We start from the raw sequence: 22,763 nt of genomic DNA, 5'->3' as shown, positions 1-22,763 counted from the left end.
ACCAGCGTCGCGCGATTATTTTACCGATTTTTATATGTAAATACAACATTTACGCATGTATGTGGCAGAATTCGTTTTATTTAAATAAAATATTTAAAACTATGAAATTAAAATTAGCAGAGAATTGGTAGTCGCGATACATATCGATTGTCAAGCGCATTATTTTATGCAACGAGAGACGCGATGTAACGAACAGACAAAACTTTGGATATTTTTGCGCTCCACTTTGCTTGACGTCTTCTACATTATTTCGAATCGCATCACTAATGAAAAAACGATAGAAATATAGAATGGTAAAATTGCGATTAATTAAGATCGACTAATGGAAATAATCAGCGGCTTGTTTGTACTGTAGAAGCGAGATTTATGATTACCAGTTAGCTAATTTCTTAAGTCTGCATGCTGTATGGATATAAATTTTGCACTGTTCCAATCGTTTCTCCTTAAGACGTTCAAAAATAGAAATATTTCGATTCACGGCTAAACTCGACTCGAGCGCTCGCAGCTCGTCACGAGATACCGCTGCAAGTTTTGCACCCTCTACCTCGATGCAACCAAAGTCGAGGGGGGACTTGGGAAGGGGAAAAAGGGGGGGCCTGCATACGGGTGCATTTAAAACATTTTATCGATAGAAGTGTGGAAATCCAAAGCGACCCTCTCCGTACATACGCGTGCATACACGCCCAACTCGAGCACCACCCTACGGAGGAGGATGATGACGAAGGGTGGGATATGTGGGGAAGGGCGGTTATTAATGTAAGGGGTGGCTGAGCAGTAGTTATTTGGCCGTGGGTGGTCGCAACAGAGGGCGAGAAACAGAGAGAGAGAGAGAGAGAGAGAGAGAAGCCGAGAGTGAGAAGACGGGAGGTCGAGAGATGGGCCGACTAAAATCAATGCGAGTCCTTCTTTCGTCGCTATTTACGGTTAAGAAAAGGTAGGCATCGTGGCCAAAGTGGCGCGGCGCGGTGTGAAAATAAAAAGATAAGGAAAACCAGGTTACGCTGGATATTCTCGTCAAATCTCCGCGGCACGTCGGCTTTTATAAACCACTTCTCCGATCGAGCGTGCGTTGAAATGCACGTCGGGCGGAGACACACTGCGAATTCGCGCGACGCTCTCTTTGCTATTCGCGTTGACAAAAGTTTAAGAGCGACGATTCATTACAGCGTCGAAACGGGGATCCGTTTACTTTGTCGACGACGAGCTTCTCCTCGGATCGATTGTTACTTAGGGTCTCGTATCTTTCTCGTATCTTTCTTTCGCTCCGCACCGACTCTCGGACGATTCGATTAAATAGCTCAAATACCCGACACGGCGCGTCTTCCTCTTTCTCTCTCTCTCTCTCTCTCTCTCTCGTTTTTTTTTCGTTGCCCCGGTAAAGCAAATCTTCGTTAAGGTCAACGAGATTTTTCCAAGGGTCTAGTAGTCGTGCGCGCGCTGACCGTTCGCTTGCGAGGCTAATACCTTCCGAGTGACTACGTTCATCCCTTAATGAAATTCTTTCTACCCGGACGCGACCCATTGCCTTTGCAGCCAGATCGGGTTTTCTCATTATTGCAAATCCTTCGTGCCCGGTCCGGCCTGGTCGATGTTATTTTAGTCGTGAGCCGTCTTGTACGCGGCTCGCGGATGCAGCGTTATCTGAATATCGAAAGCCTCGCGGGGCGCGAAAGAGCAGCAGAGCGAAGAGATGCGTGCGTGCATTCGTTCGTTCGTTCGTTCGTTCGTTCGTTCAGCCAAATCCACCGTGGCGTAGAAATATTTTACTTGCGCGCATGTTGCATGCACAAAGCAATTTCGCACCGGTGCGCATTGAAGTTTAGTCACAATCGGGACGCATGATTGCCCGTACAGACAATAACTGCATATTAATTTATTGATTATTGGCTATAGCCCGGGCGATATAGAATTCATAGAATTTACTATAACAGCAATATATATTCGTGCACTAATTTATTGACCAATAACTCGGCGCGATTCTATAACGGCGGACGAGCCCTGGGCGTGCGGTGTGGTGGGGTACCAGGGCTTAACGCGTATTATTCTGCATTAATTTACCGGGGCGGTGCTGATTACGCGGCGGCCGATTTTAATCGAGAGCGTAATCGAGGGGAAAAAGTTTCTTTCATCGACGCTCAACATCGTAATGCATGCGAGAAAATTCACTCACCCGTATGCAATCGTGTGTGCTGCTGTACGTGGCTGAGCTGCTTGAACCTGCGGTCACAGTAGCTGCACTTGTATGGCTTCTCGCCGGTGTGGACCCTGATGTGCTGCACGAGCTGATGGTTGCTGGAGAACGACTTGAGGCACTGCTGGCACTGGTGCGGCTTAACCTCGTTGCCGCCGATCATGCCACCCGGTCCGACGCCGACACCGACGCCGAGACCGGCCAGACCGCCGGCGACGCCGCCGCCGGGCCTTCCCCCCAGTGCACCCGCGCCCAGCTCCCTTGCGTGCATCTGCATCGCGCTCTTGTGCATGAAGATCTGCGAGAAGAACTGCCGGGGTTAGTTGGTACGCTGTACTTTTCGTCGCGCAACGGAGGATGGCAAATCGACCCTGACCGCCGTGTATGCTTGCTGGTCGATCGCCATCGGTTTTGCATTGCCGAAACCGAAGACGCCTTACCTCGCCTTCTACGATTATTTTGCAAAAGTGCATTATTTAATTATCAATAATACTTTATTGATGATTAAGTATGAATGAGGCTAAGTATCGTCAAGACGAAATATCTCACCCTGGAATCTGATTTATTGTTATTTTTGTCGACAGAGAAAATAATGCTATAATTTATTTGATAAAACCAAAGCTGATGAAAATCGTATATTTAAATTGAAACTTTCAAATAAATAGAATAAAGGAATGGCAAGAATATCGAAATCATTTTTAACGATCGAAGAAAAATATTGTTCCAAGGTGTTGGATTTCTCTTCTCGGTTTCGGCATAAATTTCAGAACGCGCACAGTTCGATCAATCCTCGTATTTTCGTTGCTATGTCAAAATTAATTTATAACTGTTACAAGTCGAGAGATGGCACGCGAAATCCTATTGCGGCGTTATATCACTCTGAACTCGAGTCGTATTAGTGGTTGAACTTGGCGATTAGAAGTTACCAAGGTCGTGGTACTGCGAGGCCGAAAGCCAACGTTTATGATTGCGGAACGGAGGTGCGGTACAACTTGACCCACTGACCGATACTACAAACCTGCGATTTTGGGACCAAAAGCATGATGTGAAATTTCTAGCTTAACTCGCTCGAAACCGCTGCCGCGATATCGTTGTAGCACACGTGTGTAAACACGACGACTGAGAAATTTACACGTAGAATTCCTGCAGCACGTTATAGTACGTCTACAGCGCACGCTCACGTGTGTTTAGAGTTAATGTTGATGTTTGCCTTATCGCGTGTTAATTAATGTCTCGCGCTTGTCAGACTTTGCAGACAATCACTCTGTCATTCAGATGCTTACAGTTTATCGGCCCCGCTTCCATTCATCCCGATACCGTGTGAATCTTGAAGCGGACCGGTCGAAAAATCGCGCTCGCACGGTGCATACGAGGGCGGCTCAATCACTACTCCGGTTCTTCCTGAGCGCCGCGAGGAAGAACCGAAACTGATAGAGCGGCGGATCGGGCCGCGTAACCGGCGGAGGAGCGTCCAATTTCGGGTTCTCCTCGTTCGGGGAACAGGTGTTGCGCCGCGAACGCGGGTGTGGGTGTAGGTGAACGAACGAAAGGGTTAACGTTAAGGCTGTACAGTCCGCGGCAAGAATGATCGGGCGAGCGGGATTCAGCGCGAGGAGGGGGGAGGGGCCGAAAGTTGGCGGAATTAAAGAGAACGCGGAGGTACGGCGGAGCCGGGTGGATGGACTCGCGAAGACGGCGGAGGATTTTATTAAAATATGTTAAAACTGTAATTAAAATCGAAAAATCTCGTGAGAAGTTTTAAGAATCTTAGGTCACCCCTTTCGCGACGAAAGGAGCTCCGCGAGCGAGAGAGAAAGAGAGAGGAGAGGAGGAGGAGGAGGGGCGGTCGGGCGAGACAGAGAGAATTGAAATTGTCACCGGGGGTTCTCAAGTTTCCGCGAGTTCAACCCTTTTTCTGCTCCCCCCCCCCCTTCCTGGTTCGACGTGACTGCGGATACTTGACGGGCGACGACGATCCCGGGCGCGCACTCGCTGGGCATCCCTGGACTCTTTAATCCTCGTGGGAGACGGCTGCCCGGCGCGATTTTATTCCGCGCCTTTTTCCTCGCCTTTTTCTACCTCCGCCCGGACACGGTCGGCCGGCTGTTGTTCGTCGCCGATTTGAATGAAATTGCTCCTGTTTTGCGGCACTCAGGGGGGAAAGGTTACGAACGGCGATGCTTTCGTTTAATCGATGTACGAATGGGTGGGCCGATAGCCGAGCGAGCATCGGGATACACGTGTACAAGATATGTATATTAAAGATTATTGCTACTGATTTGCAGTAAATAACATTAAGTGAGAAAATTTATACGTATGTTGCAGATTTATTTGTCAATTCTATTCTCTTGTAGGCTAGCTTTTTTTTATAAATATTCGCTAAATTTTTTATAGAACGTTATTTTTATAGAACGTTGTTTTTAGAGAGAGAAAAAAATAAAAATTAATTTCACACTCTGCGACGCGCGGGTTAAATATAGCTGCTTTGAATGGAAAAAGTGCAGATAAAATAGAAATAACTATCGAATATATTTTTATATTCTTCGATGGCATAATTTCAATTTGTTTGTTTAATATTTTGAAGATATTAGTAATTGCTTGCCAAAACATAGGTTTCTCTCTTTGAATCCTTTGCCCCTCGTGAACGAACTTTCACGATGATTAACCGGGGTTGGGAGTGACAGAAGGGTTCGTGAAAAACGATTTGACGCCAGAGTCGCGTCGCGAATTTTTAACGACTGTCTTGAGTAGCCCTTCGAGATTTCTTTAAACTTCGGACATAAAGAAGACGTTTCGCCGATCGTCTCGTATATTTGTGTGTTGATTATTATCGGATTCTTCGCACATTTTTACGTCGTATAAAATGAAATATGCAAAGATATTAAAGTTATTTGTAAAGATTCAAATAGCTTTGATAAAAACTCCTTAGTTTTGAATAGATTATTATACATTAAATTATATAATTAAATCGTGTGGAAACGACATTATAATTTTTTAATGATTTTCGAGGATTAAGATAGTCATAGGACTTCGGCAGCATCGACATACGAACAATGTCGGCTATTATTCTCGGTGGAAGTTTTTCGACGGAGTTTGGCGAAGATGCCGCGCCTTTCTTTAAATTTCAAGACTACGCGGTCATTAATCAAATTTTTATCTCCTGGCAGACGGAAAATTGCGTCCCGACGCCCGACCATACTGGTGGTTTGAATCTTTTTTTCTGATTTATCGCCGTCGCCAGCCGCGGGAAAAAAAAAAGAGAGAGAGAAGTCGCGGTCGCGCCGGGGCCCGCGAAGAGAAATGTAAAGAGGAAGAAGAAAGCGGAAAGAGTTGGCCCGCGGGCCGCCGGCTTAATGTCCTTAATAATGGAAAAATATATCAAATGACACCCACTGTATTTCCTTAGGAGCGTCTTTCGTCCCGATTCTACTCTCCTCGCTCGTCCTCATCCCTTGCGACTCCGCGATATTCTAATTTTTATGTCTGTCGTCCTTCTGCCCGCTATTTTTTATTAACTCTCGGATCGCGCTCATTAAATCCTATCCGCATTCCTTCCCCAATGCAGTGAAATCTAGCTCTTACAAGAAGAGAGCGGTGAATATTTTCCGTCCGCGCGTGATTTATTAATGCGTAATGAAGGGACTGTCCTGCGTTTTATTCGCGTCTGTTTTCTTCCGGCGTATCATCTTTGACACAGTTGCGCCGACGAGAGGCTCGTCGCGGGACTTGTCGCTTTGAAAAATGCACGATCCCGTTTCCCCGGCTGTTCGAATCGCGACGGACGGCTCGCACGCCTCGACATCGGCAGGTCTCTCCGTCTGATGCTGACGCTCGAAGGGATCGTTAGCATTTCAGGAGGAGCCGACGCATAACCCTTCTTCTTCTTCTCTTTTTTTTTCCCTTCTTTTTCCCTCCTCTCTTACCGTGAGTTACGTTCGTGAGTAACGTCGGGCCACTCGAAGTGGGCTACTTTATACACTTGGAATACAAAGCAAAGGTCTCACCTGCTGACCATATGCCTTCTCTCCACGCGCGCACTCTGTACGTATACACGGACACGCGGCGCCCTCCGTCCACCCACGCACGCTGGCCATGCAGCGGCTCACATATGGTATAGCGTTGCCACGGTGTGTGCGTGTGTCTGCACGTTGTGTGCATACGCGGACGCATACGCGCACGAAGACAACGTCCAATCTAACCTAGCATGACCTGACTCATTCGCGGACCCACCTACCCACCTATCCACCGCGGACAGTGTGTACTGTAATATAAAGGAAAAGGGAGAAAGCCACCCCCCCGACTCCCTGTAATTGTCGGCTTCAATCCGTCTGAATCGTTGCACGTTGATCCTCTCCGCGAGGTGTATGTTGTCCGTTTCCGGTTGGCGAGCGGACAATCAGTCGTCGATCAGCTGCGCGAAAAGGACGACCTGATGATTTGATTTCTGCGGAACCGGTCCTTTGACGCGCCTTGTCGCTCTATTTCTCGCATCTGCCTAATGTTAGAGTCATTTCATTGCAGACGGTTCAAGTCAAACTACGGAGTATCGCCTATTATTCCCAACGGTTTTATAATAACTTCTAGAAAATTACTGTAATTAGACACTTTTCTACAATTATATACAAACTTGATTATTTCATAAAAAAAAGAGAAAAGACGAAAAAACAACGCGATTTTATAAGTATATTAACGAGCGAAGAGAACTTACTAAATCTTTCGGAAAACAAGATTTCAATACCGCTTTAGGCACCAAGATATATATCTCTCTCTCTCTCTTTTTGTTTCTTTCTACTACGGTAGGCAAAATCGGGCTTCCTGTTTCGACGGCGGATAGGATCAAATAATACGACGCTGCACGTCGAAATTAAGAACGCCGAAAGGTAGTCATTATCCTGCGGCTTGTGCGGGGGCAGGCCGGCAAAGAAAAGAAAAAAAAAAAAAAAAAAAAAAAGAGTCGGGCGGGCCGCAAGATCGCGCGATAGCGGACTGTCGATGTTGTTAATGTGCGTCGGCGGATAGCTAATCCAATGTCAAGAGTGAGATCCGCCGAGCGAGCATTGACGTTCGGGCGAAAGTCTATCAATGATCGATCAGCCTTGCCAGTCTTGTCTTGACGTCGATAGAGTAATGCTATATTTGACTTGGCTCGAATTTCTCGATGGTGAATTTATACACCTGCATTTCGACACGGGTTCGTAATTTTCACGGAGAAATTAATCGGGAGCGGCAACGCGTCGGAAAGCAGGACGTCTGCTCCGACGCGACTTGCGAAAAATAATTTCAATCCGAAAGTTTCGCCTCCGACGCGAGCGAGCCGCGCCAACTTCCACGAGAGCGATCAAATATGCAACGGTCATTTTTAGCGCGGCTTCTTGAAACCGTTAACTATTAACGAGCGTTTTCGGCCGCCGCTGTCACGTTATTTTCGAAAGTATTCGAATGCTTATTCCGTCGAGTGGTCTTCACGACGCTTATCTTATCTTAAAGACGAGAGACTCGAACGATCGAAAATTGCAATTGCTAGATATGAGGTTTGCGTTTTGATCGTGCGACAATTGTCGGGCTAACACCCTCGGTTAGCAGATGGGTAAAGACACTCTCGCGGGTATAACCATAATTCGAATCACGTCGGTAATTTAATAAGCGGTCATCAGGTAGTGGTTTCCACTTCGTGATTAATCGTCGGATTGAGCGAACGAGCGAAGTACATACTACGTGCAAAGACAGTTATACACCATCTACGTCCGCAATTTCTTATCGTGTATAGTCTCCCCCTTTCAATTGTCAACTTGCTAAGGAAACCGTAACACTTCTTGGACTGGGTCGGCTGAAATTGACTCAAACTTTTCCCAGGCGATATTATCACACTCTCAGCATCATTATTGTTATTAAGAGACATATATAAAGAAGATAAAAGATTCCTTTTCATTGTTCCTTAGACATTCTTCTTAGATATTTGGAGGCGTCGCAACGTTTATTAGATTCGCTGCCGTAAGTGTTTAATTAACGCGCGTGACGAACGCACCCGCGGGGACGAGTTTTTTTTCCGCCGCCACGTGGTCACTCGCTTCTGACGCGAATTTTCGATTCCCGGCCTCAAACTAGCCGTGGAATATATCCATCAATAATTACCTGGGGCGGCAAATGGTGATGAGGATGCTGATACGCCGGCGGTACGTACGGCGGGTGGCTCGGCGGATGGTTGTGGGGGTGAGGTCGGGGATGGTTTTGATGCTGGGCTTGCGGCGGGAGCGGTTGGGGCGCGGGGGACGGTGTCCAAGGCCCGTGGTTCGGCCCGTGGCTTTCATTGGTGCCATACATCTTCAGGGAAGAATCTCGAGCACGCAACCTGAAGAGTCCCACCCGCCCCGATCCGCGCGCGACGACGACACGAAGGGCCCCGACACTGCTGGCATGATCGCGAGCGCTCGCGCGCCCTTCGATCTCTCTCCGATACGCTGCGGAATTTAAAGCGACGTACGGAGCTCGACCGCGCGCGAGAATGTCTCGTTGCTCGACGGATGAAAATACCGTTCGCCGATCGTCACGCTTGACCACCAAGTTCGCGTCGCAATTAACAAAACATATGCGCGGCGAAATGAGTTCACACGTGAATTACTATTATTACAAAGTTCACAGAGACTGGTTTTTCACAAAGGGGTGACGTCGCGGTGACGTTGAGGAAGAATGTACGACTAGAATGGACCTCGCAGTTGAGATCCTTATGGACGATCGTGGAATCTCGATCTCTGACTAGCTGAACACAGACTGTTGACCGTTATGCTCGCGTAATATTCGATGTGGTGCGCGGAATGTAGTATAGTGGTGGCTTCGCTCTTCGATCGAAGCATTGTTTCGATCAATCTCGCCCGTTAATCTCTTTCCCAAAGCGACGACGGCTTCTCATTGTGCGCATTTCACGTTTCAGCGGGCGAGGCCTCCCCGATCGACGGGGCCTTACGTAATCGAAAATGGGGAAATCGCTGCGTGAAGGAACGATAGCAATTGCCTCCGCGTGCGTTTGCGGAATCCCATGGTTTCTCCCTTTTGTTTATTATGACGCGTGTGAATGATATCGGCCGTTGTCGGCCGCGATTACTTTCCGGATCGACCAATTAATCTTCGCGCGCTCCATGAATGTTACGTCAGTAACAAACCGACATAAAGAACGTCGAATTTCTTCGTTAACTATCGAGAAGCAGTCCGTGGACCCGCCGCGGCGTGCTCGTCGATGGACCAGACTTCACTCCGATCGACCCGGCGCTTGACCGATCATCATCCTTTGCGCAACGGTATCGTGGAGAATCGTTGCGTAAGCGCGTGCCACGGCCTTGCACTCGCGAACAAAGTCCTTGGCGCCGAACGCAAACGGCAGCTTGCGATCAGGAAGAGGATTCCCTGTCAATTTCCTCACCGCACTTTTATTCCGAGAATTCTTCTAATCCTTGCAATTTTTTTTTTTCTTTTTTAGAATCAATGGAATTTAGCGTCGCTGTTTCTCTGACGTTTCTCGCCCAGTCGCTCTCACGTTTCCGGTAAGTGAAACAATTTTTTTCCGTCGCTTAACGTGGTCCAAGCTTGAACGATCGGCGCGTTCGGCACGAAGTTTCTTCACGTTTCGACAAATTTCTCGCTACTATTCGAGTTGGAATGCGGAGGCAGCAACGCAACATTGTACTACTTTCGTTCACTGCGCGCGCGCGATCGCGCGACGGCGGCGACCGGACGGTTCGCGGATGTGGTACCAAGGGGCCCGCGCGACGACGAGTCTCCGGGCAATTCCACGGGACGGTGCACGACGGCTGTCAAGAAACTATCACTTTTTCCGCCCGGGTAGATTTTTTTATACGCACCGGGGGTTGGCCGCGCGCGGGTAAGACCGGATACAGGAGCGCGGACGCAGCGCCGTTGCGCGAGCGTGCGGCGTCTCTCGCGAAGTAAACCGCTCCAAAGGGGGGGACACGGCGATTTCTTGGTCTCTCCATCCGCCGTCTGTGCGTGCGTGAGCTAAACGGGGGATAGAAAGAAAAAAAGGCCGCCAGCGCGCGCGCGGCGGTGGAAAGGCGCGCTGATAAGACCGGCCGGCGGCGAACGAAAAATCCGTCCGCGGCTACTCGAAGAGAGATATCGATTGAAATAACACGATTCCGGGGAAGGCAGACCCGCCAATCGGCACGGGCGACACGGCGGAAGCGGCCAATCGCGCCCGCGCCGCCTTCACGCCGCGCGAGAGCTATCTCTCCTCTTTCACGCAACCCCCCTTCACTAGCATGGGCCCCCCTGCTCTGCCCCCTTGACTGCCCGACTGCCGCGGCTCCTCGTCATACGCGTCCTTCTCCTCGCCTCCTGGCCGCCTTGTCCTCGTGCCCGCTTCTACTCCACCGCCGCCGTTACTTCTCTTTCCTCCACCCTCTGTATGCTCGCGGCTCGCGCGCGCGATCAGATAGAGAGGAGAGCGAGAGAGAAAGGCGCGTACGAGCGGAGCGAGAGGGAGACGATCCGGCCGGTTCAGGAAGTGTGCGCGCCGATCGAGTTGTCATCCTCGACCCGATGGATTTTTCCACTCGCCGCTGATGCATTTTTCTCCACGTCATCGCGAACGATGATGATTCTCCTTCGTTACCATCCATCCCCCTCGCTCCCCTCCCCCCCCCCCTCCGCTACGCGCCTTGTCTATGCACCTCTCGCCCCGAGGCTCGTACGACGCGGAAGTCGGATCCAGAGGGTAGGACCCGCGCGCGCTCTATGACACGACGCGACGGGATGGGTACGCGGAAATTACCGTCGGATTACGTATACGGAGATAATTCAAATTGCGTCTTGCCGGCGGAAGCATCGACCTTTGCAGAGATTCGAGAGAAGGGTTTCGAGGCGGAAGAATCTGGTTTACGCACACACACACATAAGTCGCACATGTGTATATATATATATATATATAATATATAATATTCTGTTATATATTATATTATAACATGTATTAATACGGATATTGATTATCCAATTACCGCTAATTTCCGAGTGGAAAGCCCGATATTAAGCTTTAATTAATTGCGAATCGCGCCGAATAATTTTGGACTAATTTAAGGACTCCGTGCCACCGGGCCCTCGCGGGCTATCGGATAAGCTTCCATGGTTGAAGTGAGCCATTCAATTCCTGGCACCTTACCAATCATTCCTCCGCTCGTGCATGATGCATATATCTAATGAAACGTGCGGAGATAACGAACTGGTCGATATCGGGGTAAAAATGCGCGAGGAATAGGGAAGCGCGATGTCGATCGATTTTGCAAAGAGGATACACGTGAATCGTGCATATCATCGTCTTCGTAATTCGTTAATAGCTTATTCGATAGCCGGCAATTTTCATCCGATCGTATGAATTATATTTCCGTTAAAGAAGCTGCTCGTTACAATTAAAAATGTAACGCTTAATTTTATCGTACATTCTCTCGCTAATTGTACAAATCTTCTTTTTATTTGCACGTCCGAAGACCTAATTAATTTAATTAGTTATCTCTAAATGTTATTAGTTATTTATATCTGATATTGCATTATAATATCCACGGCAATCGTGTTTAAACAACATTACAAGTTGAAATCGATCGATCGAATGGAAAGCTTTGGTTTTCATTTCTTTCGCCGCGTGTTCGCCATGTTTCTCCCTGCCTCCGGCGATTTATTTTGGGCGTGGAGTCGCGAAGGTTAACGGCGTAGAAAAGTGCGTGCTAAAAGCGCGTCCGCCTAGAGAAAGAGAGAGAAAAAAACAGGGCGGAGTCTGCATCGGAGATTCTTCGCCTATCCATCATGGCAGCTTTTTATCAGTGACGTTGCGATAAGACACTCGCCACGAACGCGCTCGCGCTCATGTGTCCGTGAGAATCGTCAATGGGACCGGAAGAGGAGAACGCGTGATACGATCGTGTCTCTTTCTCCTAATCTTTTTTTTTCTTCCTTCGAGAAATGGACGCGAGAGGGATTTCAAAAGTCCTGAAAGTTGTTCCCAGACCGAAACTTTCAATCGGATTATTCGCATCGGCGAGATTTCTATTCTGCTGAATGAAGGCCGACTTAGCGAAACGAATAAAAATCGAAAAAGAAGCGGCGTGAATATTTTGAAAAAAAAGAGACATCATTTGCAAATCCTTGTTACATACGATATATTTCTTCACTCTACCGATTTATCTTCATACACTTGGAAAATGTTTTCTCATTATTGCTTTTCATACTTTGGAATTTGCTTCAAGATATCAAGTGCTATTCAATTATTTATGCTTGTTTCGCTACTACGACATTATTTAATATTTTATTCTTCAATAAATATTTAATTACGTATTGAAAGTCTGCATAAATCTGAAATGGCATGTTTTACAAATATGTCTCCGCGTGTAGGCGAAATAGTCTCGATGTTCCTATCGAATGAGTGCCGGTGCTCGACGTACGGTGAGAACCTCGTAATAAAGTCGTTAAACGACGCCGTGGCAGTGAGTCGCCGCGGAAAACCGAGAGAGAGAAGTGCAACGACCATAAGCGAGCTGTGCAACGCGTGTCGGTGCAGTGGAGTAGCCGCGGAGAAAGTGTATCGGGAGATATCGGGTATAATATACAGGACAATCGAGATATCGCGTTCGCAAGTCCGCTCGAATCGGCTCTTAAATGCGATGCATTAAAAGTCGTGTGAAAAATAAATCACGTAATTTTCCTTTGATCGTCCTGCTTTTGATACGCGAATGTGCGTAATAAGAGGGAAGCAGATCGAGACATATCAATTAAGCCCATTAATCCGCCACCAGTAAGACCGGTTAAGGCAATAACTTTGGTCCAGAAATATTCGATCCGCGCAACAGACGCAATTCGAGAATTATTATTTTCTACTGCTAATATCGCGCTGGATTATATCGCTAATAACTCTCGAATTATAGATTATTGAGTGCATTAAATAATTGAATTATTAATAGTCGTTTTCATCGAGAGGATTCGATTTATGAGCCGTATCCGCATCGAGAGGATACGCTTTATCGGACTCGCGCTCAGATAAGTCGCGTGTTTCGCGCGGACGATTATTACGATATCGAAATATCGCGGCGGGCGTTCTAATTTAAGAGCGAATTACAGCGCCGGCGTGTATATACGTACGGTCAATCGCGCGTTACGTGTATCGCAGTATCGGTCGCGGTATCGCCGGTCAATCGCGCGATCGTCGCGCGGATAAAGAGCGGGCCATTAACTCCGCAAATACCCCGCTATATATTGCGGCAATGAGAGCGCGGTTGTTCGCAGCCGATGCTTTTTCCTATCGCGACAGACCACGACAACGGCGGCGGCGGCGGCGGCGGCGACGGCGGCGACGCGCGTACGACGCGAGAAGTAAGAACGCGGGAAGAAGGAGGAAAAAAAGAGGAAAGCGAAAAGAACGCGGTTAGTAAGGAGGGGATGAGGCGGAGGGAGGCTGGTGGCAAAAAAAAGAAGACGCCGCGAAGGCCGAGGCGCGCATTCTCGTCGCCACCCCTGCGCGAAATTACTGACCACGGGCAACGCGAGCGCGGCGCGGAAGGAAAGAAAGAAAGATAAGAGCGAAAGAACGCGCAGGAGCAACACGGATAAAAAGAAGCCCGAGCGGCGGCTGAGGTTGGCGTCGCGGCGGGGAAGGGCGGTTCGGAGGATAGGCGGGGGCAGAACATCGCAATAAAAATAAACTGCTGTTCGAGGGGCTGAAAGGCCGCCGGAGTTGCAGCCGGGCGAGGGGATGCGTGCAGCGCGATAGAGAAGAAGAGGAAGAAGAAGGGAAGTAGTGGCAAAAGAAGAAAAGAGAGATCGCTCGGGAAAGAAGGTAGCAGTGCGGTCGTTTCTGCGCGGGCAGGCGGGAAGGGAAATAAGGGGAATAACGAAAGAAGCAAATAAGAGTCTCTGTGTGAGCCTCTTCTTCTTCCACCGCCGCCGCCGCCGCCTCCGCCACACCACACCGCACCGCCGCCTTCGCCCTCCCTCCTCTACCCTGGTGGGGAGAGAGGCAATGAACAAGAAGGCGCGAACGGGGCACGCGGGGCAGAGTAGTATGAAAGACCGAGCGTGAGAGAAAGAAAGAAGCGGGGAGAAAGAAGAACAGAGAGAGAGAGAGAAAAATAAAAGTCCGGCAGGCCTTGGCTGCTGCAGTCGTCGACGGCCGCGTTGCCAAGTCTCATTTGTTTATCATAGTTCGCCAGCCTCCGCGCTCTCCCGAAGGTCCGCAAATAAAAAGAAATAAAGAAATAAATCTCGCAATGCGCGAGATCGAATTTTGTACTCGCCTTCGCCGTCGCGACGCACCCGTTATCGGCGATGATGTAACTTGCGCGCGAGACCCCGGTCATAGGATTTCAATCGTTTCCGCTAAAGTATTACGGGGAACGTAATAAATAGAATTACGCTGTGTAGGAAATAAGATAGCACATTAATAATACTATGATTAACAGTATTATGTCCATCAGCGTAATTGAAAATTAATTCACAGGGAAGCGACATAATCGCGCGCGGGCGTCATTCCGGATTACGCGGCTGATCGTTTCGCAACGTGTGGTTACGGTTTACACACTTTCCGGCGATCGCCGCAGCCGCGATTTTCATCCGCGAAATAATTAGCGAAAGAGCTCGCGGAGCGACGATGTGTAGAGGGGAAAAATCCGACGTCTGCGGATAGTCTACACCGCGAGACACCTAAGCTTTATGCGTAATCTGATTACACACGAGCGGACGAATAATGGAAAGCCGCGGGTTGCGTTTTATCGTTTATCTACGTAGATTACTTATAAGGCGGCGATTTACATATGCCGCGCGTAGACCATTCGTCGCGCCTCTACGCACGGTTTTGTACGTGCGGAATATCTGAATTGTCGTCTCCGTAATCCGAGCGGACAGATAGTGAAAAGTAGCGACCACATTTTATCGCGCAACTTGAGATTTTTTCGGGACATTCTCGCGAAGGAGAGAAGTGGAGGCTGGTCGAAAGTGCTCGTCCTTTTCGATTTCCGAAGAATCCGTTTCGATTTCCCGATTTGTCGGTTTTTTTCGTTCCCGGTTCGCCGTCGTGTCGCGTGGACTCGTCGTCACTCTGAGTCATCGTGCGTGCACGCATGCACTCGCATTGGGCCGCGCATGCGTTTGCAATGTGCACGCACGCGTGCTTTACACTCCGCACGCGTATAAATATGTATACATGCTGCCGCCGCCACCGCTGCGCGTACAACCGACGCCGAACGCTCGTGATCGCGAAGAGTCGCCGCCGCGCTCCATCGTTCCCCCTCGTCTTCGCCTACCGCCCGCGCCCGCCCTCGTTGCCGGGCCCTCGTGCACTTACAAACGTTTGCATACAAATATACCGGGTATCTCGATGGGTGGTATGCTGATTAGGGAATCCACGCGCAAATTCTTCCATTATTTATGGATCCTCATTTTTAGGACGGCAGCGTTACGCCTCGCCGCTCGCGCTCGGCCGACCCGGAGTAATTTAACATTTCTGCGCGTGGGGATATTTCAGTTTTAATCGCCGTATCGATTCGCCCAACAGTTACGGTCGATGCTACTACCGGCGATGCGACAACGTGCCGCCAACGCAAATTCATTCACGCGGCTCTCCATTGCCGCGCCACGCGTTTGTCGCGCCGAGATGGAAATTGCAGCGCGCCGGAGAAGCGGAAGATCGTGCAAAGCCAACGCACATATGTATATATATATAAAGACGGAATCGTCGCACGTTCTCGTGATCTCTCGCTCTTTGCCCGATTCGCGAGAGTCCGCGATATCGATTTGCTCGCGGACGATCGCGTGAGAGCACGCGCTACCGGGATCGAGCTTCCTCGCTTCTTCCCGCGATCATACGCCTCGAGTCTTTCTCTCCTTCTCTCTACAGCTCGTCTCTCTGTATCGTTATACATATATCTCTCCTTCGCCGTGAGCGTTAACGAGCGGCCGATGTCGCACACGCGAGGAACGCCGCGAATTTCCACACGCGTTCGCTTCGCACGCGGGATCTCCAGCGTGCGTTTGATATTTCCGCATTCTGTAAAATTACAAACGAGGACGACTCTCGGGGCCTGTACGTATAGAATGCGATTGGATTCCCGCTGCGTAAGGATTGTTTCGACGTGCGCGATGACTTCGCTTAACTGTCCGCAGTCGAATGCGCCGCGTTGCATCACGATCGTACGTCATCCTTGCTGCGTAGATAGCGAAACGGCCTCGTGATATCCCGTGCGTCAACGGAATTATTTTCCATACGTGAATGTTTAGTTATAAAGTCCTCGCTTATTAATAGCTTATTAACCACATTTCTCCCTCATTAACAATGTGCTAAGTGGCCAATCCCAAGTTCCAAAGATATACGACCAAGAGCTTGATTAAATATATAAATGTATAAGCATATTTAAAAATTGCATATCCTTTCTGCTGAAACGAGAAGTCGCATCGATAAAGAAGTAGAGACTCGGCTTGCATAACGCCGCAGCAAAGTTCGCGCGATTATTCCCGCGCGAATCAGCCCGACGCACTTTCGGCACGCTAACAAAAAGGGCAAATAATACCGGATTTAAGAACCGGCTGCATCCGTGCAAGACCGTGTCAGATTACGCGCCGGTTCTCCGTCCTCCTCCGGGCCCCCTCGCTGCACTCCCCGCCCGTTGCTCTTACTGTCTCCGCTCGTCGGATCAAGCTCTACGCTTCGCGTTCTCTGCGCGCGGCGTAACACACGAAGCAACGGGAACCGCAATGACGGGCGAACTGTATCCATTCAGCTACTAAACAAGCCGCGATAAATGGACTTCAATATTAATTAAGTCGACGTTCAGCCGACGCGCGACGCGACGTTACAAATCGCTATGACGCGGTATTTGACGTGGCGCTCCGTTTTTATTCCACCGTGATCGAAACCGCGACGCAATAGCGGTACACCGGCAGCGGCTTTCGCGTTTCCGCGACGATAATACAATTCCGCAGTATTCGGTTTCGATCGTGCTCCTCTTGTCCCTTGCAATGCGCAACGCAATTCAGCATCTCCGCCATCGCGAGATGGCCTGCGACGAAATCCTACTTTTACACTCGTGAACGCGCTCGAGAAAGACGGGAGAGGCTTGGTGGGGCTCTTGGCCGCCGCCGCCGCCGCCGCCGCCGGCGACGTCGGGTATGGATGCATATCGGCCGCTTGTGGCAGTAACCTTGTACTCTCGCGTCACGTCATTTTTTTTATCATATCAAACGTATGCTAACAGTCGGCGTGACGCGACGCGCGGTAACGAGCGGGCGGGCGAGCGGACGTGGCGAGCGCGGTCGCGGCTGCGGCAAGGTAAGACAATATGAGCAGACTTGTCGGTGGTCAGTACCGTCGGTACAGTCCGTGGAAAATCATTCCTCCTCGTTCTCCTTCCGACTCTTTGTTTTCGTTTCCTGCGCGCGTAGCCGGCACGCTAACTCGTGAAAAGCGGCTTTCACAGAGCGGCCGACGACAGCTGGAGCACGGACGATAAGTCACCGTCCGATAAGTCGTGGAATATTGTACAAATGATCGGTTGAAAGAAAACGGAGGCACTTGGGAAAGATCGCTCGCGCAATCGATTGGCCGTGAAGATGACGCGTAAAACGCGGGAAATTATCTCGAGCGTAATTAACGTCAAGTATAACGACGTATGCACTAGCATACGTATAATAAATTAGAGCTCGCGCGCAAATGCAAATATCGGGAATATCGTTCGCGCGAAACGACGCCGTCGTTTGGCACGCCGGCCACGTTTACGTTTGCACTCGGTCGATCGGGCGAGGTGGCATTAACGTTTCGATATCCGCGCAACCTTGACCGAGTACGCGACCGATTGCTGAATCCTCGACACTGGAGACGACCCTGACGCGCCGGTGAGAAATCGCGCGCGCGCTCGATCAACGCGCAAGCTCTCGTTATCTTATCCGCGAGAATTTTCTTAAGAATAATATATCACCACGATGGAATATTCTTGACAATTTTATATTGAGAATCGCAACTTTGTAGGAAACCGTGCGTCGCTAATATCTCGTCGTTTCGCAATAGCTTTTTTTATAAGACGATCTTGCGGTGCTCCGCAGCGAGCCGCTGATGAAAGAAAGCCGGCGAACTGTCTTTGATAATCTCTAATTTATTTTAATGACGCCGAAGCGTGACTCGAGGGGAGAAAGAGAGACGGAGAAGAGATAAAGAGAGAGAGGGAGAGAGAGAGAGAGAGAGACGGCGACTCAGTGAGGCTCCGGGGGAATGCCGAACGCCGCCGACGCCGCTACGTTGTCGGAGGTCAGGTTCACCAGCCGCGCGATGCGCTCGATCTCTTTCTTCGCTCCTCGTTTCGATGCGCGAATGGAGCTCGAGAAATCAACGCGAACGGAATTTTGCGATCGTTCTTTTTTTTTCCTTCGCGTTGCGCAAGCTTCGAGAGACGTTGAAAAACGTTAACAATACAATACGTGCAATTTCGAACCGTCATTCTCCTAAAAATCACATGTAGCACGAGGATTAACGATGCGTGAAAAACAATAGCGGCTATTTTTTCAAATTTAACTTGTAGTATTTACGGTTGAAAAAACTAACCAGATTTTCGATACGCATATAATGCACGATTTTTATCGTTGTTTACGTTATTTAATATTGATAGCTTTTCGATACAGATATAACGGCCGAGCGTGATATGAGAATAGCAAATGGAATATTGACACGATTTTGGAGTGGCTGATTGACGCGCGAAATATCATGACGCCATGCGGCGAAGGTCGCGTAACGACGCGTTCTTGCGAAGGTCTCGATGCAAGTCGGGATCAACGTTCCCAGGACGTAAGAGGATAGTCAAAAGTAACACCGAGTCAAATCGCGTGGAATCTGAAGGCCCCGAGAGTGCCGTGCTGCACGCCGGGGCTCACGGTCGAGCGTCCGTAAGCAGCGCGCCTGGCAGAGAGAGAACGCAGGATGCTGGCCGCTGCATCTTGCATATATGTATGTTTTATGTCAGCGTGCATTCTGCATTTGCGCCGTTGCCACGTCCTCCTCCGAGTTCTTTTCTCTCTCCTTCTTTCTCCCTGGCCCGACGGCTTCTCGTTCCGTCCTTCCTTTCTCCATCGTATCCGCGTCTTTTCTTCTCATTAAATCCCGCGTCCTCCTCCCTATCCCGCCTTTCGTCTTCCCTATCTTTTCTTTAGTTCCACCCGCGCTTCTCGAATCGCGAGATGCCGGAGTCAACGAACTCGGAAAAGCGGACGCGCGCGTTTGCTCATCGAAAAATGGTGAATCCGGGGGAAAAGTGCATTACAATATTGCGCTGGTATGCTTAATAGATCGCTTGTCGAGATAAATAAGCGCTCGGTACGAGCCGAACATTAAGCAGCATCGAGTACAGACTCCGATTGTTGCCTGCCGTTGATCAACCGCGACGATGTAACAAGATGACTGGCTATCGCGGTCCGGCGATTTTTTCTCCGCTCCTCTAGAGCTCGTTATGTCGTCCGAACAAAACGAGGCTTATCCCACTGTGCGTCGCGAGATTTTTTGCACACCGTAGGTAACTCAAATTTCTCCCCTCGCCGCAGGCGAAATTCCCACGTGAAATGCGCGCGAGAAGGGTTGGCTTTTTGCCAGCGAAATAATTTTTCTTCGAGTGTACGCGCGGCCTGCGATCTGCATGCGTAGCATCTTTTTTCACTTATCTTTCTTCTCTACTGCCTGGCTCTCTTTCTCTCTTTATATCTTACTGTCTTTCTTAAGTATTATATACGTATATTATTTTGTTATTTTAATTAGGTTGTTGGAAGTTTCTCTGAAGATTAAATTAAAGAAAAGTGTACTATATTTTTTTCTTATATTTTAAATATTTTGATAAAATTTAATTCTTTAAACACACAAATATTCTTTAATTTTTTTCCTTCTATCTCTCTGTGGGGTCTATTTTTCGCTTTCTTTTTATTTTCCTAGACTGTCCACGCCTCTCACTCTCGCTTCTCGTTTCTCTCCACACGCGAGCGATCTCGTCGTCTTATGATGCCGCCTGCCGCGCCGATTTAAGTGTCGTGAAAAATGCTGATACAGTGCTTACGCGGAACTTATGCAGCCGAGCCGAGCCGAGCACACGAAACCGTCCGGGACAAGTTTCTTGCCGACTGGCGAATGACGGAGCGTCACGGGAGGCCGATCAGTCCGTCTCGACGTTGGAGTAGGTCGAGGCGCACCTCGAAACACCTCTTTGCACGATCGGTTCCCCCCCGAAAAAAAGACACGATCGCGATATCGATCAAGATGTATAGATCTGCATTTAGCTAAATGTAATTTGATTCCAAGTTTTGTTTGACACATACCGAGATCGAATACAATACTGTCTTATTAATTGAAAAATCGAATAGCATTATTCAGCGTTAAATATGAAATTCACATATAAATCTAAATATACTAAATCAATGTTCCGGGTCGACGTTGAAGCTTCTAAAATATAATTATTTGCTTAAACGTAGATAATAATCTTGTTAGAACGAAATGTAAGGAACATCCACGAGGAAAATCGAACCGGAATGCCGGTAGATCCAGGTTCTTTCTTTGTCCGGAAAGTAATCGCGCGCATCCGAAGTGTAAATTTAATGGCGCGCGAGGCGCAAGACTTTCACGAGAATGGAAAAATCCTTCGAGGATCTTTCTCTTTGGATATCTTGACGTCGCGTCATCCAGTGGGCAGTGTCGTTCGCGCTCGAAGGAGCGCGTTGTCCTCGTTCCGGAATGTGTGGCCGCGGTACGCGATCCTGAGAAAGGACGTATACAAACGCGGGGTCGATCTTAAGGCTACGGCCGGTTTCGCGAATGACGAAGGAGCACGTGGACGGCGAAGACGTCAATGTTGACGGCGGCGGTGTCTTTGCGGCGCCGCCGAAACCGCCGGTGAGTTTCATGATAAATCGAATTCGGAAACGGAATTACAGCACCGGGAGATTACGCTCGTCGTCCAGCTGCTTCCCCGTCCCCCTCCCCCGCGATGATATCAGGCTTACGCGTAGTCAATGGAAAGACCAAGTCAAGTTTCAGCTCATTTGTTTACCTTTTCCAATCGTTTTTTTTTTCATTTTTTAAATGAAGATGACCGAACGACTCGACTTGTCTCGCTATTAACTTCGCGCGTTTATGATTTGTATCGCGCTGCCTCTTACCTCTCGTGCGACGCGAGTCTCTACAGTAGGTGGATCACAGTTAAATCGCGGTGGTAGGAGCTAGGTAAAAAGATCACAAAATATGGCACACTGTTGCCCGAGTTCATCGTTCGGCACTTCGCGGCGCGGCTGGTCGTTCTTGGTGGGGGCGGCGGATCCGGTGGTGGAGGGTGACGAAGAAGAAAAAGAGTGCGGAAGATAGGGTGAGGGAACGGGGCACCAGAGGAAGGAGCGTTTGGCGAACCGGTGGAATCGAGGCACGCGGAAGATAGGGAAACTGGGAACGAGACGAGAGACGACGAGTGGATCTACGCACTGTCAGCTGTCAATGGCGCGCACGTTGCCCATGGTCTTCTTTCACAAGCGCCGCGAACTCTTCGGACTGAGACGAGACAGATCGACAGCTCGACACCCTCTCTCTTTCGTGGTCCCCCCCCTCCCCCGAAGAGTCACCGGTCCCGACGAAGATGGATGCGTTACGGCTACTTCGTGCGATTTCCTCGTTTAACAAGCGGTGTTTACGATTTTTTCTCTCAAGAGTTTATCGTCTCCTCTCGATCGGTCTCACTAGATTTCCAAACTACTCGTTGCTTCTTCTTTGCCATGCAGCTTGGTCCCGGTTTCTTTTCCCGAGCTGACAGTGCGAGGGAGAGGAAAGGGGTTGATGAAACAGGAAACGCGTCGTTGGTCCTCGTGGTCTTCGCGGTAGTCGTCGTCGTCGTCGTCGTCGTCGCGGTCGCGGTCGTCGTTGTCGTCGTCGTCGCACTCTCGTCTCCCCGTATGTGTATGTGTGTGTGTGTGCGCGCGTGGTGTCGCGTGAAGTTGATCGTGCGTGCGCACCTTGTGCTTCGTTAAAGAGTCTTTTCCGTATAAAATGCTGGGGCGCCGGCGAGAATCGGCTTGGCCGTCGCCGCGTAGGCTTCACGCCGGCGTCCTCGCCGCGGATTGGCCGCAAGCAGTACAGTGGGGAAGCACTGGCGCGAAGGTCCGAAGGTAGAGTACTCGCCTCGAGAAGCCACCAGAGCGGATCCAGGAGAGTACGAGAGTGGGGTAGCGCCTGCTGCTATTGCCGGCAGCACACGTCTATCTACAGGGGGTTTCAGGGACGGCTAGGGTTGCGTAGATCCGCTGTACGGATGTTACAACGATGACGCCAAGTTGAATCAAAGACCGCACACGAATCCGCTCGAGACGTGCATCTTGCACGGTTTATTGATAAAACGATGATTTCAAGACTGAGCGAACTTCACATCGCAATCACGATGGTTTAATGCCGAATTGTCGGGCTAGCTGTGAACCATTTTGTACCACTTCGTCGAAGAGGAGATATCTTATTGACTTCGGGACCAAGCATGAAGGCCATTACGCGTAAAAAAGTTTTAGTCGTAACCGTAAGCGTAAGCAAATC

At 49.4% G+C, this 22,763-nt stretch overlaps 1 protein-coding gene and 1 long non-coding RNA gene across 5 annotated transcripts in view; one reads left to right on the top strand and one right to left on the bottom strand.

The window, feature by feature from the left end:
• LOC105671243 (uncharacterized) overlaps positions 1-22,763 on the top strand; it is a 217,143-nt gene that overhangs the window by 65,764 nt on the left and 128,616 nt on the right. The window contains exon 4 of one of the 2 annotated variants that reach the window (XR_001100585.2): positions 9,663-9,726. This is a non-coding gene — a long non-coding RNA (uncharacterized lncRNA). Of the gene's footprint in view, positions 1-9,662; positions 9,727-19,605; positions 22,724-22,763 lie in introns of those variants that run through there. The other variant, XR_010890603.1, reaches the window with a different exon arrangement.
• dati (datilografo) overlaps positions 1-22,763 on the bottom strand; it is an 85,742-nt gene that overhangs the window by 49,884 nt on the left and 13,095 nt on the right. For 2 of the 3 annotated variants that reach the window (XM_067356560.1, XM_067356559.1), the window contains exon 3: positions 2,171-2,501. In XM_067356560.1, the coding sequence (XP_067212661.1) occupies positions 2,171-2,501 (331 nt within the window). The remainder of the gene's footprint in view (positions 1-2,170; positions 2,502-22,763) is intronic. The other variant, XM_012365214.2, reaches the window with a different exon arrangement.

This window comes from Linepithema humile, chromosome 6 (genome assembly GCF_040581485.1).
Source record: "Linepithema humile isolate Giens D197 chromosome 6, Lhum_UNIL_v1.0, whole genome shotgun sequence".
Taxonomy (NCBI): Eukaryota; Metazoa; Arthropoda; class Insecta; order Hymenoptera; family Formicidae; genus Linepithema; species Linepithema humile.
The sequence above is the reverse complement of the archived record's forward strand: the minus strand, read 5'-3'. Positions and strand labels throughout refer to the sequence as shown.